This window comes from Saimiri boliviensis, chromosome 15 (assembly GCF_048565385.1).
Source record: "Saimiri boliviensis isolate mSaiBol1 chromosome 15, mSaiBol1.pri, whole genome shotgun sequence".
NCBI classification, from domain to species: Eukaryota; Metazoa; Chordata; class Mammalia; order Primates; family Cebidae; genus Saimiri; species Saimiri boliviensis.
Genome location: NC_133463.1, coordinates 88,168,502 through 88,187,243, shown reverse-complemented (window position 1 = coordinate 88,187,243; position 18,742 = coordinate 88,168,502). Strand labels below are relative to the sequence as shown.

Here is an 18,742-nt window from a genome sequence, read left to right as displayed (position 1 = left end):
CACGCTTGTAATCCCAGCACTTTGAGAGGCCAAGTCAGGTGGATCACGAGGTCAGGAGTTCGAGGCCAGCCTGACCAACATGGTGAAACCCCGTCTCTACTAAAAATACAAATATTAGCTGGGTGTTGTGGCATGTGCCTATAATATCAGCTACTCAGGAGACTGGGGCAGGAGACTTGCTTGAACCTGGGAGGCAGAGGTTGCAGTGAGCCAAGATCGCACCACTGTACTCCAGCCTGGGCGACAGAGCGAGACTCTGTCTCAAAAATAAAAATAAAAACGAAGCTGGAAACAGGTGCCCTCTCTGTAACTCTGTCTTTGCCTCATGATTATCAGATGGCTGCTGCAGCTCCAGATAACACATCTACATGTAGAGTAGAAAGAAACGAGAAGGGGCAGGTCTAGGAATGTCTATCTTTTGCTTAATAGGGAAGCAGAAATGCTCCTGAAAGATTGAGAGTGGGCTTCTGCGCCAGTCTCTTTAATGGGAAGTGTGTCTCATGGCCACCTGTAATTGCAAGATAGGTTGTGAAAATAAATTTAGCTTTCCTAGGATCTGTGATATAGATGGAGAAGGGAGAAGGGGGTCAGAAATTGGCGCTTGGTCAGCCAGCGAACGGTATGTGCCGTATCTGTATTCCGTTTATGGAACTTGACTGTACATCTTCGTTGACATTTCAGGTCCTTCTTTCTAAAGAGCTTTTTGTCTTTGTAGCCCCCAGGTGACCTCGTGTGTTGAATGAGTAAATAGTTGGATCCTTTAGAATACTTTTTAATAGCAACTGATAGAAAACCTGACCCAGACTAACTTAGGCAAAAAGAATTCATGGCACATATACCTGAAAAGTTCCAGGAGGAATTCAGATAGGGCTGGAGTCAGGGCTCAAACAGCCTCCTCAGACTTGGTTTCTTTCCTTCTCAGCTCTGTCCTCTGCAGCGTTGGCTTTAGTTGCAGGCCCCAGCTGCTGTCAGAGTGGTCCAGCAGCTCCAGGCCTCACATCCTCTTTCTACCACATCCAGGAAAAGAGAGGAGGTGCCTTTTAGTAACATCTGTAAAGGAAAGCGGCTTTCTTTCAGCGGGGAATGTCCCTTTGCTTTTCACTGCCCCTCCTGGGGTTATTCACTCAGATCTGATTCAGCCTCGCAAACCACATGGCTATAAGGAGACACGTGTAGTTCCCCTAAAGCAAAACCTAGGAATAGCTGGGCACAGGACAAGAGGGAAGTGGATGTTAGGAGGTAACTGACAAGGACCACAATAGCAAATGACACCCACAGTCCACTCATCCCGCCACACTGCTCCAGATGAAGTCCCGTTTTTGGTTTGTGACCTGTTATGCTTATGAGTCAAGATAATGCTTTGATGAATAGCTGCCCTTCCCAAGTCAGAAGGCAGACCTTGGAAAAGCGCAACCTTGAAGTGAGTACATGCTTTATTTTATGAACCACATTTTGTCTTCCTCGGACTTGTGATACTTTCTGATGCAGAGGCCTGGTCATATGGTTCCACTCTAACTAATAAATAGGCTTGTGTTTTATATGAGACTAATTTTCGCACATAGATTAAAATGTGCACACTCTAATGGGCGGGCCAGATTTGCTATACACGCCTTTCTCCTAAAGTTTTGCCATTTGAAAGTAGGAAGAAATAGGACAGATGTGATGTCCTTGCTCCGTGATTCTTCAGCCTTCAGCACTTTTCTTTCTCATGTCAAAGCAAGATCTTTTTTTCCTCCAAGATATGCCATGGGTCATACTTCTAGAACAGACTGTATGCCATTTCCTCCTCTAAGACTGTCATGATTTTGCGTGAGGGATACTGATGTGTAAGCATCTTTGTAGGTTTCAGAAAGGAGGGTTAGTAACTAAAATGCACTGATGTATTTATGCCAAGCACTAATAAACACCCTTCATGTAAAACTGGAAAAGCCACTGGCTTTTGTTCAGTAGTCTTACATTCATATCTCACATTCTGCAGTTAGTTGTGTGACTTTGAATGAATGATTTAACTTCCTCTTCCTGAACTGAGGTTGATGAGACACACCTCCGATGCATGGATCAAATGAAATGTTTGGGAAAGTGTTTTATAAGCAGAAAAGCTCTCTGCAGACATGAGTTCTTATAGAGGTTTCAGGGAATCTTGCCTCTAATTAGATGTCACTTTACCATTCCCTGTCAGTTTCTACTTTTGTTTATACATGTTAAATTAAATCAAATGAATTACTTCCATCACTCCCTCAAGAAATGTGCTTATGTAGCTATTTAGTTATTTTTTTAAATTCTTGGGTGGGCATGGTGGCTCATACTTGTAATGCCAGCACTTTGGGAGGCTGAGGCAGGTGAATTGCGTGAGCTTAGGAGTTTAAGACCAGTCTGGCCAATGTAGCGGAACCTCATCTCTTCCAAAAATACAGAAAAGTAGTCGGATGTGGTAGCATGCACCTGTAGTCCCAGCTACTTGAGAGGCTGAGGTACCAGAGTTGCTTGAACCCAGGAGGGGGAGGGTGCAGTGAGCAGAGATCACACCACTACACTCCAGCCTGGGTGACAGAGTGAGACTCTCTATCTCAAAGAACAAGTTAAAGTAACAAGAGTGAAGGGAAAGTAACCGTGGGATAGAAAACTAAAGTGACAAGTTCTGTTAGTACCTGGACATCATAATGTCCTATGTAATGGCTGGAGATGGGAGAGAGCATGATTCTGAGGTCACTGACAAGAAGGAAGCATGATTCATGAGAGACAAGCACTTCTGTCTCTCATGAACAGACACGTACCAGTCACACTGGGGAAATGCTTCTCTTATCAGCAATAAGGTGGGAAACCCCTTTAGCGGAGTCTCTTGAAGCGAACATTCTGATGTGTTGAGCAACATGCTCAGCAGCATCCCTAGGAAGATGTAGGCAGGTGTCTAACAGTGATGTGTTTTTGCTGTTAGCATTCAGTAGCGCGCACTGAGGGCGTGGTGCTGGAGCACCAGGGATAAAGGAGGCTCTTCCAGGGGACGAGGTGGTGTGGCTCATAGTTGCCTGGCTTGCCGCAGCCCCCATGCTGCGAGCATCTAGGATAATGGGGTTGGGGGTGTGCCGGTGGGGGGGGGTACTGTGCATCGTTTACTCCTTTGTGAATGCCATTCCTCATAAGTGAACTTTTGGCAGGAGTGGGGCAGCAGAGAATTCACTTATGTTCTCAGGCATCCAAAAGAGCTGGTAGGTGTCTGCTGATGCTGACCCAGGGTGGTGGGCCTGTGTTGTTGGTGCTCTCAGCACCTGGCCCATGGCAGGCCTTCAGCGAATCTGTGCCATGGTTAATATTCACACCACATGTAGGGTTGTCCCCTCTTCCTGAATCCCTGCTCATCTCCACCTGGGGCAGTCACTATGGACTAGTCACTATGGACTAGGCCAAGGTGCTTCCTTAGAAAACAACTCTGGGACTATCTTCATATATCACCCAAACGTTCCAAAGTCCTGTGCCTGGAAACATGGATTTTACTAACTAAAAAAAAAATTGGGCTGGGTGCAGTGGCTCATTTCTGTAATCCCAGCACTGTGGGAGGCTGAGGCGGGCAGATCACCAGAGGTCAGGAGTTCAAGATCAGCCTGGCCAAGATGGTGAAACCCCGTCTCTACTAAAAACACAAAAATTAGCTGGGCACGGTGGTAGGCACCTGTAGTGCCAGCTACTCAGGCAAGAGAATTGCTTGAATCTGAGAGACAGAGGTTGTATTGAGCCAAGATTGTGCCACTGCACTCTAGCCTAGGTGACAAGAGTGAGACTCTGTGTCAAAAAAAAAAAAAAAAAAAAAAGCCCCCCCCCCCCCAAAACCAAGTCAGGCATTGCAGGTCAACCCCGATGACATAAGAGGAGCTCAGTAGTATGTGGACTTGAGGGCTAGAGCTCCTTGTTAATGTTACAGGATAAGCTGGTGGAAAAATGTCTACATTGGTGAGTAAATTATGAGACCTGCTATATATAGAATTGTTAGATATAAGCAAATTTATTGCTGAGGATGCCTTATCATTATGAATTTGATTTTAGAATAGATGATCAGAACCATTTTCTTTTCTCTTGAGGCCTTTCTTAGTGTTTGACAATAAAACTATTTTAGCAATTTACAGGAAAATACTTATTCTCTGTAGCGTGGGAACATGAACTAGGCTCACCCAGAGATGGTTTCAAATAATTATGATGCAAGTAATAAAAAAAGGAGCCAAAATACATCCCTATTTTAATTCTGTTCCAAACTTCAATTAATCAAGTATTTATTGAGTGCCTAAGATGCGCTTTTGGCCCAAGGCTGATTGCAAGGAGTTAGTAGTGGCCAAGCGTGATCTCATGGGCCAGGGGGCGGCTAAGCCCACATCCCGTTGCTATTGTCCAGACTGAATGCAGAGGATGGTTCTGATAGAACTATAAGCGATCCTATTTCGTTACTTACGGAATTCTCCACAAAAATGATAAAGTGTGTACACAGTAGCCAACAGTAGACTGTCAGGCCCCTGGTAAGCGTGTAGACATTAATACACTATCCGTCATGGATTATTATTAAGGACATGGAGTAGAGTTCCAGTGCCATTTCCAGTGAACCAGGGAGTCTTTAATTTGGGGGCAGTGATATGGAGAAGTGGGAATCATTGACTGTTTATGTTTTTAAGAGCTAACATTGAGCTCCTTCAACCTAGAAAAGAGCTCAAGAGTTGATGAAGGCATCTACATGGACAAAGACCCAAATTCTCCAGTCAGAGTGAGCTTCGAGTTGCTTTGACACTTTTAAAACTGAAACTTCTAAGTTAGTTCTGCTGTCTGAGGAAGGATTCTAGGCATTTATTTCAGAAAGGTGTTTAGAGGCCCAAATTCAGGGCAGTGCTCCGGCCTCCCAGACACCAGTCAGGACGCAGCCTCCATGACTGTGTTGATGCCACTGTCCAGGGTTTTCTCCCATAGATGGTCTACTGGCCAAGCCATAACCTTCCTTAAGAATTTCTTAAAGCGGAGCTGTTAGGAGCTGATGATGAACATACAGCGGCATTCAGGAGGGAGCAGCTGGCCCCGCCTTGCAACTATCCAGCTCGTTCTGCTACTCGGATTCCGAGCAAGTGGCCTCCACGCTGTCACACACACGAGACAGCTGAGGCCAGCTGTAGTCCCCACCCGCCTCTTCTTAGATATATTTCCCTGGGAAGAAAGTTGATGAATTAAAAACCAAGAAACAAAAGGCAAGTGGTTTTTGACTGTCATTCCTCTTGACAAGTTCATCCAGCTTCGCTCTCCTGAACAGCGCTCTGCAGTGCTTTGTGTAGCCCCAGAGGCTGCTGCTCCTGAGGGAAGTCAGGTTTTTACAGTGTCAGCAGTTTCCAAACGGAATCTGTCAAAATTGCCCTTGTCCTGGACGCTTTATCCCTGGACTGCTGCTTTACCGTTGGCAGCTTCACAGGCCAAGTACAGTTTTATTAGTTCTGCAGCTAGAGAAAAATAAGGCCCCGGTGCCCCTGTCCTCAGCAGGCTCACAGCTGAGCGGAAACAGATAAAAGATGAAATGGTTCTGATCCTCTAGAATGAAGGCATAGCGAAGGGCGCACGCAAAGCGAAGGGAGCCGGGGAGCACATGCTGGGTGTGCCCTTGGTCTGGAGAGTGTGGGGTTAACACCACCTCCTGCCTTGGGTCACTGAGGGTGGCGGGTGAGAACCACACACCTGGCAGGCTCCCTGGGGCTGGGATGTGGGTCACTGGCGGGGATGGTCTGCCGAGTGTTATAGGTGTGCTTTGCACAGGGCAGGATGGAATGAGGCATCTAAGGTCCCTCCTTGCTGAGAGAGGTGGTGGTTTTGTGGATTCTGCAAGGCAGTCGTTATTACTCAGTATAGGTTAGGGTGCCCTGTGCAGAAAAATTAACCCTGAAATCTTCGTGATGTACTGTAACTACAGTTTCTGCCCCACTCACTCAAGTTTGATTCCGGTTGGGCGGCTCTCCAGGCAGCTGAGCTCTGGGAGGTTGCTCAGTGCTCCAGGCTGCGCCTGTCTGGTGCTGCACCTTCTCAATGTTTGGCCTCCGGGATTGCCATGGCCATGTGGCCGAAGAAGAGAGCTGGAGGCTGGCCCATCGCTCTAAAGTACTGTGTCTCACAGAGGCTTCTTTGGCTCCCACTCACAGCCTACTGGCCGTAGCTCCTCAGGGGGCCTCACCTTCCTGCGGAGGCTGAGGCAGGGGCTGGGGAGCACATAGATTTATCACGATCAGTGTCATGGCTGGTCTTCCTATATTCCCACCTTTCCATCTCACGTCTAGGAGTGTTCCAGATCTTAACCACCGTCTTCCCAACTGGTCACAAGGGTGACAGCACCTTCTTGTGTTGTGGCTTAAGAGCATAGTGTCACCTATTATTATTGATTTCCAGCCATGGGATTTGGGGCAATGTACTTAGTCCCTCTTGTGTGGATTTCCGTATTGATAACATGGAGACAATATTAATAGTACCCAAACTAAGACAGTGGTTGTATGTTTAAGTGGGGTAACACGTATGCAGTGGTTAGGACAGTGCCTGCACATGCTCAGGCTCCACAGATTGGTAAATTTGTCGTGATGCTAGCTGGATGAATTCAAGCAGGAGTATAGACTGGCAGACATCTGCAGCTGGGGAAGCAATGTCAGATGCAGAAGCTGCTGCTGGAGAAGCAGTCTTGCATGTGAGTAAAGCAGAGGGTGCTGTTGACCTTCTCATGGGTGCTTTCTCTTCCCGTGGGTCGGGGACTGGCTGCCACTTGCTATGGGCAGGTCCCTCGGGAAAGGGAGAGGCAGAGGAGAGCCAACTTTGGCTAAGCAGTGGACCCTGTGCCAGCAGTCTTTAGCTGGATCCTCCCCAGGGGTCCACAAGGAAGGTGGTGGTCCCACCTGCACTTTATAGACAAGGAACCTACATCTTAGAGACGGCAAGGCACGTGCCCAAAGGCACACCGCTAGTAAGTGTGCAGCGAGATTTCAAGCTGACCTTTCTGACTCCAGACCATCCTTGGGCCAAGTTCAGGAGCCCCCAGAGGGAGGCAGCTACTCCCTGAGTTCCAAGGAGTGGTCTCCATCCCCGGGAGAGTTTTGAGTTACTGTTGCAACACTTTCCTTCTCTGTCCGGCTGGCTCAGAGTGCTCTGCCTCCCTCCGTTTATCTTCCTTCTGAGTGGTTTACTGTTTTTCTGACACATCATGTTTGGCTGTGTTTATCCAGAAATCAAGCTAACAAGACAGTTGAAGTATTTGTGTTCTGTTTGAAACAACAGGCATGTGAAACTGTTGAACCTCCCTGCTAGCCTCCGGCCACACAAGGTGAAAAGCTTGCTGGGTCAGAACATGTCGACCAAAAGTCCCTTCATCTATTCACCAATTATCGCACACAACCGTGGAGAAGAGCGCAGCAAGAAAATAGGTATGACGTTTAGCCTGCCTTCCCGCCGTGCTCTGCCACCTGGTGTCCAATGGCTTTTCTAGATTGTTAGAACAGAATTTGGGGCCAGGCCGTGCATGTGTGTGTGCACGCGTGTGTGGATGTGTGGACGTGTGCATACGTGTGGATGTCTGCAAGGATGTGTGCATGTGTAGACGTGTGCATGCATGCATATGTGTGTTTATGTGTGCGTGTATGTGTGTGCATGTGTGGCTGTGTACACATGTGCGTGTGTGTGCATGTATGTGGATACTCTGTCATGGAAATTTGTTTGATATGCTGCTTTTGGCAGGCAGTTGCCCATAGATCTGATTTTTAAAAATCTATTTCATATAACGTGACTTTCTGAAAGTTCTAGAAACCAGAAAGACTTCTGTTAACTGAGACTTACGTGAACTATAGAAGAGTGATAATTGGAGATGTAGTGATTTTCCGAGGGCTGAAGTGACTTGTGAATCATCACAGAAGATTCAGGGTTGTGCTGTGTTCATGACTGAGTGGGGGATGAGGTCACTGTGCTATGCTCTCTTGTGAGCACAGGTGTGTTGTGGGAGAGGCTGGGGTGGGAAATCTCTCCTGAGCTTTTGTGTGTCAGAGCTCTCGTTCTTTCTGCATCAGGGCTCAGTGTGCACCCAGCCCTGTCCGCTGGTGTCTTTCCTGAAGCCAGGCTGTGGTGCCAAGCTCTCTGTCTCTTGCTGCTACAAAGACATGCCCGAGGGCCCTGGCAGGAGACTGAGATTGCTGGTGACTGGGGACCACTGCCACGAGTCCACGTGTCCTGTGATCGAACCTCGAGGGTCTGGAGGCTGGCTCCTCCTTGGTGGCTGCCAGGGCCTCCGAGGAGTGTGAGTGGAAGGCCTGCGCAACCACGGCGCTCTGCATTTGATAGTCACTGCCTTCTTCTCCTGTTTCTTTGTTTCTACTCTTAATTCCTCTACCTCCAATTTAGGAAAAGGCTTTCCAACTCCTTTTTCCACCATGCTTTTCTTTCCAGGACAGAGGCTTCCTGTTGCACTCACAGGCCCACCCATACCTCGTGTTATGGACTGCAGGTGCTCCCTGACCCCGCCCTGTTCACATCCTTCCCACTCCGTCCTGCCACCATCCACACGTCCTGCCACTATCCACACACATGCACACATGCACATGTGTGCACAGCCACACATGCACACACACATACACGCACACATCTACACATGCACACACCTGGCTTTTCCTGCCACCTCCTGCCACCATCACTGCGGTTTAGCCACAGTGACTCCTTTCTGGGGGTGGAACGAGACAGGCTTGGGGCTTGCTCTTTCTTCTGCCAGGAGCTTGTCTCCTGCTCCTCTGTCATCAGCCCTCTTGCTGTCACATCATTTTGGTCTTTGTTCAAATGCCCCCTCCCTCAGAGGGACATTCTCTGATCCCAGTGGCTCACCGGCCAGTATTCCCGCCATCTCTAATGGTACTGTGTGGGATTCTCTTCCTAGCTTTTCTCCAACTCAAAGCCTCACTGGCCTGTGATGTTTTCTCCTGCAACACCCCCTGAAGCCTGGAATTCTGGCAGGCTCCGTTCAGCTGCCGTCTCCCCAGCACCTGGAGCAGTGATGGAAAAAGGAATGAATGAATAAATGAATGAATGGGAGATACTATGAATCTCATTTTATAGACAGAGAAACTGGTGCAGGATGTTTAAGAGTCTTGTCCAAGAACTCAGAGGAGAACCTAGATCTCACTGTACGTTTCATGTTCCTGGTAGGGCACTGTGGAATTCAAGGCAGAAAGGACAGTAAGAGCTTTATGTGTGGCACATAATCTTTTCTTTTTTTTTTTTTTTTTTTTTTTTTTTTTTTTTGAGATGGGGTCTAGCTCTGTCACCCAGGCTGGAGTACAGTGGTATAATTAGGGCTTATGGCTGTCTCAACCTCCTGGGCTCAATTGATCCTCCTGCCTCAGCCTCCCCATTAGCTGGGACCATAGGCACGCCTCACCACACCCACTAATTTTTGAATTTTTTGTAGAGATAGAGTTTTGCCATGTGGTCCAGGCTGGTCTCGAACTCCTGGGCTCAAGTGAATCTCCCGCCTCCGCCTTCCAGAGAGCTGAAGTTACAGGTGGCAACCTCTGCATCCAGCCAGCACATTATCTTGATGAGCATTTCATATACATTACTAGCTCTAGGATTCCTTAGCTTCTGTAAAGGTCTCACAATAAACTTCATTAACAATTTGTAAATTATCTGAATGGCTTAAAAAATAAAGTGCTTCCAAAGAGATAAACTTGTTTGCTAAGACAAAGACATCATTAGGATAGGAGTACTCAAAGAACCTTGTGCTTGTTAAAATGGTTATCATTTCTTTTATTCAAATTGTGCTTTATAAGAGGCTATCAAATGTTACCTTATTTAGTTTTTCCAGTATTTTTGGAAGAATTCATTTTTGTCTCCCTTTTCCAGATGAGGAAACAAACTCAGAGAAATGACTTTTAGAAGTAACTAAAATTAGTGAGTTAATGACCAGCTTGATCGCACATTTCGGACCAAGTGTCCTGTTCCCAGTGTAGCCTCTGGTGCCCTCTCATGTGCACAGTGGGTGTGGGAGAGGCCTGTTAACTGGACTCCGCAGTCCTTACCCTCGACTGATTTTTCTGTTTAGTTCATGCAGACAAGACACAAACATGAGAAGCTGCCTCTCGAGACTAAATGTGAATACAGTCTTAAAACTGTAGCCCTGTCAGCAGGTGTACCTGGTCGCTTACATATTGAACTTGAACAAACAATAAACACTGGGCTAGCTGGGAGTAGGGAGTGGGGTAGGGGGCCCCGCAGACCCTGGGAAGCCCTCTGGAGGCTCAGACTCAGTCTTCCTCTGAGGAGCATGTGGGAGCAGGGTGTGGGGTGGGGGCCCCGAAGACCCTGGGAAGCCCTCCGGAAGTGGAGCCCTCTGAATGGCTCCAGTTGTTCTAGCTGTTCATTGTTGGAATAAGAAGAAAATGAAGAGACATGAGGTCATGCCCTTGAAGAACCTCAGCCAGTACTAAATTTTAGAAAATTCCTGAAACCGTGAGTGCTAAGTCTACTGCAGAATTGTGTGTGTGTGTGTGTGTGTGTGTGTGTTTAAAATGCCGCTTTCAGTCTATTGATTCTGAAAGACACCCCAGCCTTGTCTCTCCTGCCACTGCTTCTCTCCTCTGGAGAACACGAGGTGACAGGGTGTGTGGGTGCTGGGTGGACTTGGTGGATGAACAGGCAGGGCCTGGCGGCATCCCCAGCTGTGCTCTAGTGTGTGTTGCGGTAAGCAGGAGAGAGCTGCACACATCCCGTCCTCGCTGTGTTTTGGGAATGTTATTTCCTGGCTTCCTGTGGGAGCTCCACCTTTCCTCTCTGGAGGGTGACTTTTGAGCTCCGTGGGAATGGGCAGGCCACTATCTGGGATCCTCTGTCTCCCCTGGCCCTGGACTTGCTGTCCTAGGAGTGCCGAGGCTCTTGCTCTAGGACCTTCTAGAGTCTCTGGTCTTTTCTGCTCTCATTGGTGTTGGTGATGAGCTATCTCCCCTCTAGAACTTTGTGGAGGAAAGCTTCAGTCCTTTTGTTTAGAGAACATCTAGAGGTGATTTAGGAGACTGGAGGTGTGAGACTCCTCTTCTTAGGACTGGCTGTATGATTTGTGGAGCCCAGTGCAAAATGCAAACATAGGGCCTTTGTTCAAACATCACTAAGAATTTGAAGACAGTGACACAGCAGAGGGTGGAACCAGACGCTAGCCTCTGAGTGCAGGGGCCTGTGCCACTGATGGCGTGGATTGCAAGCCCTGCCTCTCTGCTTTTCCTTTTTAGTCTTAAGAAATTGTTGTTTAGGTGTGGTGGCTCACACCTGTAATACCAGCACTTTGGGAGGCTAAGGTGAGTGGATTGCTTGAGCCCAGGAGTTCGAGACCAGCCTGGCCAACATGGCAAAACCCCATCTCTACACAAAATATGAAAATTTAGCCAGGCCTCCTGGCGAGTACCTGTAGTCCCGGCTACTTGGGAGGCTGAGATGGGAGAATCACCTGAACCCAGGAGGTTGAGGCTATAGTGAGCCGAGACTACACCACCATACTCCAGCCTGGGTGACAGAGCAAGATCCTATGTCAAAAAAACAACAACAAAAAAGGACACTGTCGAGGATTCTTTTTATGAAAATTACTCTCTGTATTTGTTGAAGTGGGCTTAAGCAGACATTATCCAGTGATTCTCAAAACTATTTGATGCTTATGCTGCAGGCATTATTATATTCCCTATTCACAGATGAGAAAATTAAGACTGAACGAATGTAAGTACCGGCCCCAGGTCAGGTAGCTTGTCAGTGACAGAGCCCAGGCTCCATGCCAGGTTGTAGGACTCCATGCCCCAGGCCTTTCTCCTTTACAATATGGTTTCTCACGTGGTTAGAAGTACCTGTTCCTCTGGGCTGAGGAAAAATTCAGTGGATGATGTAATATGCCAAAATGCATATTATTTGTTTGGTAGGAAAATGTAACTTCCATTGCATAGCTTCTAATATCTTTTTGGCAGTGTACTGATCAGTGAGTGCTTGCCCAGAGGCTTGACAAATCACATCACTTTAACCTAAATTTCCAGTGTAAGTGAACCTTGGTGTGTAACTGGGGGAGGCACCGTCACAGCAGGCGGTGTAGGGTTTTAGAGGTGAAGAAGTCTTGAGGGCACCGTTTGAGACCATTTTCCACTTTAACCTGGAATAGTTCATGAGTCTGCGTGTTTTGACTGGTGTGGCCATCATCTGAGCCACATTCCATGCAAAGATGACCGCAACATCAGTCCTTAGCTTGAGTGTGTTGGGTTGCAGGCTTTCAGTCATCTGTGATAGGTTTTTGTGGCGCTGCCAGGCTTCCTGCCGAGGTCCATGGCTGCCCTGGAGGCAGCGTGATGGCCTGGAGAGGCTGTGGCCGTCAAGTGGACTTGTGCTGCAGCCTGGCCCTGCAGCTCCCCACTGTGTGACCTTGGACAGCTGATGGTGCCTCCGTGGTCTGCAGTCATGCCGTCTGCGGAATGGGGATATTAGAAGCTGACACAAAGGGTGGTTCTGAGGATCAAGGGAGAGAATGTTTCTGAAGTCCCTGGCAGTCATTCATTAACATTTTTAGTAGCAGTTGTATGCCCTGTGCTGTGTGCTGGGGATGTATTGATAAGTCAGGGGTACTTCCCACCACGTGAGTCCATATGGTGTACCAGAAAGAGACTAACTTGTCAGTAAATGCCACTGCCTAATGCCATGGGTCACAGATGAGAGCACATATAGTGTGTCCTGCTACAGGGTGGGCAGAGCCTGAGACCAGGGGGTTTCAGGAGGCTCATTCTTGTGCCTTCCCACTACTCCTGGGACAAAATAATGAGGAAGGTCCACCACCATGCTTTGACATGCTGAGGGTTGGAAAGGGGTTATCTCCTTCTTTCAGACAAAAATAACTTTTCAGGCAAGGGACAGTGGTTCGTGCCTGTAATCCCAGTACTCTGGGAGGCTGAGGCAGATTATTTGAGGATAGGAGTTTGAGATCAGGAGATCCTCAGGAGCCTGGCCAACATGGTGAAACCCCATCTCTGCTAAAAATACAAAAAAATTAGCTGGGTGTGGTGGCACACACCTGTAGTTCCATGTACTTAGAAGGCTGAGACAGGAGACTCACTTGAACCCAGGAGTGGAAGTTGCAGTGAGCTGAGATCGCGCCACTGCACTCCAGCCTGAGTGACAGAGCAAGGCTGCATCTCAAAAAGAGAAAGAAAAATAAATTTTTTAATAATCAACAATTTATCTTAGATTTATCCTTTAGTAGACAGGAACCATCTAAGTATACATTTTTTTTTTTTTGGTACTCTAGAAAATGATTTATTATCATTATCATCATCATCACCATGATAGGGCAGCAGTTTGTTCATTGCCAGCATTAGCAACTTGCTTAAAGAGAGTGACCTTTTTCATTTGTGGTGAGAGTGGGCCAGGATGCTGACCATCAGTGGCCCTGGACAGGCTGGGTGAGGCTGGGGGCAGGTGGGGAGGGAGCGTGTTGTGCTCTGGCCACTGACTTACGTGAATGAGGAGGGTGGGTGAACCCTCTCCCATTGAAGGTCCTCAGAAGCTGATGGGCCTGGGAGGTGGGGGAACATGGAACCTGGGGTGAGGGAAGGACAAGACCTGAGTTTCTGGAGTCCTGAGAGGTGAAGCAGTAGAGTGAAAGAACACAGGTTTTGGAGCCGGAGAGACTGGAGTTGGAATCTCTCTTGCTTCTCAGGACCATAGGATGGGCAGGCAGGCCAGCCTGGCGGGGGAGTTCTCCTTTTTTGTAGAACAGGTGTGACATTTGTACTACTGACATAGACTGGTCATTCACTGCATTGTGCAGAGGCTCCAATGAGTACAGGGTGATGCAGGCATTGGATGAGCTAGTTAGCTCACCTGGTGGCCGCTGTATTAATTCATGCAATGTCAACATGCCAGCTGTGGTCAGCTGTCATAGGTGTGGTGGAGTCAGTTTTTACCTCTGTGCAGGGTGCCCGGTGCAGTGTGTAGAAGCAGCTGTGTTTTGAGAACAGACTTACGAAAGCTCTGTGAAAGTTAAAGAATTCTTAGCAGACTTTCTTATCTGCTAGAGAAAAAGCCCTCCACTGCCCTGTTAGCCACCCGTGTCTGCTTGGGATGCCTCTGAGTTCGGAGGCCTGAATCCAGCAGCTGCTCTCACTAGCTGTGTGGTTCCTGGGCCAATTGATTACCCTGTTTGGACCTTGAGTGTTTGCCTTGCAGTGATGGGGGTTATTTTACCTGTCTCAGGAGGTCCTTATGAAGAGTACTGAGATAACCTGTGTGGGAGTGCCTCACACCTAACACATGCCTGATACCTGTGGATTAATTCCGAAATTCCTTCTGGTTTGCCTAAGAGAGGATTGTAAAGGGAGGAAGGGGTGGAAATTGGGACAGATGCTGAATTAGCTTTCTGTTGCTTTGACCACAGATTCAGTGGCTTAAAACAACACAAATCTACTTCCTCACGATTTGTGTGGGCGTCAGCTGGGTCCTCTGCTCAGGGGTTCACAGGACTGAAATCCAAGTGTCAGCTGGGGCTGTGTCCTCATCTGGAGGCTCAACTAAGGGAAGAGCCTGCTTTAAAGACTCCTCAGCTTGTTCTTCATTCATTTCCTTGTGGTCCCTGTTCTTTTGGCAGCTGTCAGCTGGTGCTGCTGTCAGCTCTTGGAGGCTGTTCTTAGTCCCTTGCCATGTGGTCCCCTCCACAGGCCCTCTAGGGAAGGACATGGCCTCCTGTGAGGTCTCACTTGAAACCCAGAGTCAACTGATTGCGGACCTCAGTCATATCTGGAAAATCCTTCCACCTTTGTCTTACAAGGTAACCTCATCATCATATTCACACCGAAGGCCGCGCACACCAGATTGTGCACTCCAAAGCTGGGAATTTGAGGTCATCACAGTTCTGCCCCACACAGGTACTGAACTGCAGTTGACCTGGGAGTGGGTGGGGAGGAGAAGCCTCCCTCTCTCACAGTCTTGTGGGAATAGGGGAAATCACACTCCGTGTCACTCACAAGCGATCCCATTGCCATCTTCCTGTGTGTCAGCCTCTGGGCCCCGTGAAGTGCAGTGTGCCTTACAGCGGAAGGCAGCAAAGGAGCACCATTCATGTGGCATCAAAGTGGCAGTGACGGCTGTCTTGCTTTGTTTCAGAGAAAGCTGGTGGGAAACCAGCTTTGAATCACCCATCTCAAGATGATCATGGAACCTGCTGCCTTGTTGAAAATATAAATTGCTGGAGGAATAATCAGAAACCATGTGGAAAGTGAAAAAATACCAACTAATCACTGGATTTGTGTGTGTGTATGTGTGTGTGTGTATATATTTTCCAGATTTCCAGTGGGTTCAAGGAGATGTGTGTGAAGTTCAGCTGATGGTATATAACCCAATGCCATTTGAACTTCGAGTTGAAAACATGGTATGTATCACCGATCGTTTGACCTTGTTGGGCTGAAACACAAACTCCTCATTAAAGTAGGTTTTTACGTAATGTCTGAGGCACACATCTCGTGATATGTGCCTGTTTTTATGTCTGTTTTGGCAAAGCATATGAGCTTACTGTGACTGAAGGCCGTGTTTTGTTACTCTCATGTCTTTAGGCTTGGTTCTCAATAAATATTTGAACCTACAACGAAACCTCTGATTTGAACACATACCAAGCTTAGCTGACTGGGTATAAGGTGTGAAATAATCAGGTTGCAAAGTCCGCATTATGCCTGGGACGCAGTGATATCAGCATTATTTTATTGCGGCAAGATGATAAGATGATCTAGGTCCCAGGGAGGAACAAGGTGTAGAGTGGGAGCTTAAATGGCCACACCACCATGGCGAGCTTTCTCTTGTTTTGAAATCCTGATGTCCAGTTGTGCTTTGTGTAGGGTGTTAAAGAAGTGTAGTCCCTTCTGTTGGAAATGCTTACCTAATTCTCTAGTCAGGGGAAGGAGATTTGTACTGGCTCTCCAAGCTGATTCTGTGGTTTTCAGAGCAGACCCTCCCCACGCCAGTGCGCCTTCCATCTTCGAGTCTTCTCTGCACTGCTGTGTGCTGCTGCTGCGTAGCTTGTCAGCAGCATGCAAAGGATGGGGCTGCGAGACTGGATCTTTCTTTTAGAGTTTTACGACTGGCAAGAGGTGGGCTCTTCATGCAAGTATCTCACTGAGTGCTCTTGCCACGTGTCAGGCCTCAGGCAAGGCCCTGAGGGGACAGAGATGGTCAGGCCCTAGTTCCTGCTGCGAATGCAATCAAGGCTCTGTTGGGGTGCTCGCGGTGTTGTGGGCCTGATGTGGAGGGGAGTCTGCCTGGCCTTGGAGAGTCAGGGAGGGTTCCTGGGACAGGTGTGACACCCTTGCCTGGAGTACAGGCTGAGTGGCAGTTTGCCAGGTGGACACATGGTAATCACACGAGATGCTGCTCATGGTGCTAGCACTGGCGGAGTTTCCCAAAATCGGTCCGAGCTCCAGGAAGCTCAGCTGGATGTTGAGCCTGCAGTCCGAGGCTGACTCGGAGGAGCGCTCCTCCTCCTGTTGGCTGAGGACTGACCTGCAGTGGGACTTGGCTCTTGGCTCAGGCCTTTCCGGTGGCTTTCTTCTCAGCCTTAGTAGGGAAAAGCAATTTAGAGAATCTTCCCCAAAGTGGGTAAAGTATCATATGCCTGCTGCTCTTTCTTTCACATTTTTTTTTTTTTTGGTCTTAAAATGCAGCTTTCATTTTTAACTGGTTTAAAAACAATATGTGCTTATTATAACAAATGAGGAAGAGCAAGGAATAAAATAAAAAGCACCACATGGAGATAGTCCACAAATCATGGGCAAAGTTTTAAAAACTAAATTAAGAAGTATTTTAAACATATGAAATGTTACAGGGAATACTGCACACTCGTATACCACCATTCACATTTAAAAAATGGTAACAGTTGGCCATATTGCTTTAGCTATTTTAAAAAGAAATAAATGCCAATATATTTGCCTAGAGACAAGTGTTTTCTCTGCTTCCACCCTTGCCTGCTGCATCTGTTCCACACATAGATCATTTCACACCTTGGCTCCGAGGCCGGGCACTAAGTGTACTCACTGCTGAGAGAGTGGCTTTGCTTCTGGGCGCTTTCTGTAGATGAGTTAGGCAGAGTCTGTTTGTGCATCTACACATCCACGAGATTGCACGTATATATCCAAACCATATGCCTACATGTGTGTACACATGCACGTAAACACGCATTTGCAGCATGGACATCTGCCCTGAGCTCACCTGGACCCTTGCTTTCCAGCACGTCTCCAGACGGTGCTCACCTTCCTCCCATCCGTGTTGTGTCCTTCCGTCCTGCGTGAGAGCTCGGACTCCCACCATCAGCACATCCGCTCATGTGCTCAGTCCTGTCATATATCTGAGATAGTTGCAAGGTTGCTATGACCGTACTGCTGCAGAAAACCAACCTGCTGAAAAGAATCCAGAATCTCCCCCTTCGCGGAAGACTTATTTAAATGATCTCAGCAGTGCTCTGTGACTGTAATGAAACTTTGCCCATCATTTGTTAGGTTTATCCTAATATAGTTGATGGTTTTGATCTCTTGTTAATGATATTTTTTATACATTTTTTCCAGTTGTTTATTGCTAAACTATAGAAGTAACTCCTTTTTTCCCTGACTCTCTCATTTGGCTAAATGTACTTAAAAGTTCAGGTTTCACTGTAGATTCCATAGCGTTTTCTCTGATCCTGTTTGGTTTTCTGTGAATAATTGTCTGTAAGCTTTTTCTTTTTTTTTTTTTTTTTTGAGACGGAGTTTCGCTCTTGTTACCCAGGCTGGAGTGCAATGGCGCGATCTCGGCTCACCGCAACCTCCGCCTCCTGGGTTCGGGCAATTCTCCCGCCTCAGCCTCCTGAGTATCTGGGATTACAGGCACGCGCCACCATGCCCAGCTAATTTTTTGTATTTTTAATAGAGACGGGGTTTCACTATGTTGACCGGGATGGTCTCGATCTCTCAACCTCGTGATCCACCCGCCTCGGCCTCCCAAAGTGCTGGGATTACAGGCTTGAGCCACCGCGCCCGGCGCTTTTTCTTCCTTTCTCTTGCCTTAGTGCCCTGAGTAGGACCTCTATTAAAACACTGAGAAGTCCTGAGAGCTGGCATCCCTGCATTGCTTCTAATCACAGGCCAGCTTCTTGAGGCCAGGGAATCTGCCTGCCTTGTTCACTAGCCTGTGCTAGTAAGCTTAGTACATACTGAAATGTGCTGATAACTCATAGATGTGTGGCAGGGATATTAATTGGTGGTATATTTCCACATGTGATTGATTGATTGATTGATTGATTGATACAGGGTCTCACTCTGTCCCCCACACTGGAGTGCAGTGGTGTGATCGCTGTAGCCTCAGCCTCCTGGGTTTAGGTGATTATCCCATCTCAGTCTCCCAAGTATCTGGGACCACAGGTGTGTGCCACCTTGCCCAGCTAATTTAAAAATTTTTTTGTAGAGATGGGGTCTCACTATGTTGCCCAGGTTGGTCTTGAGCTCCTGAGCTCAATCGATCTTCCCACCTTGGCCTCCCAAAGTGCTGGGATTTCAGGTGTGAGCCACCATGCCCAGGTATGTTTTTATTTCTTTTTGTTTATAAATAAAATATTTTCTCTTTCTGTTCACATTCACATTTGGTAAAATGACAAAACAAAACAAATATTAAACATACAGCAAACAGGGCTAAAGTCAGTTGATCCGTGGTTTATCGCCTGTGCACCCACAGTGCTTACCGT

General features: G+C 47.6%; 1 protein-coding gene across 4 annotated transcripts in view; it reads left to right on the top strand.

The window, feature by feature from the left end:
- Positions 1–18,742, top strand: part of TRAPPC9 (trafficking protein particle complex subunit 9) — a 722,918-nt gene that overhangs the window by 152,524 nt on the left and 551,652 nt on the right. For all 4 annotated transcript variants that reach the window (XM_074387191.1, XM_074387190.1, XM_074387189.1 and 1 more), the window contains 2 exons: positions 7,270–7,415; positions 15,327–15,412. In XM_074387191.1, the coding sequence (XP_074243292.1) occupies positions 7,270–7,415; positions 15,327–15,412 (232 nt within the window). The remainder of the gene's footprint in view (positions 1–7,269; positions 7,416–15,326; positions 15,413–18,742) is intronic.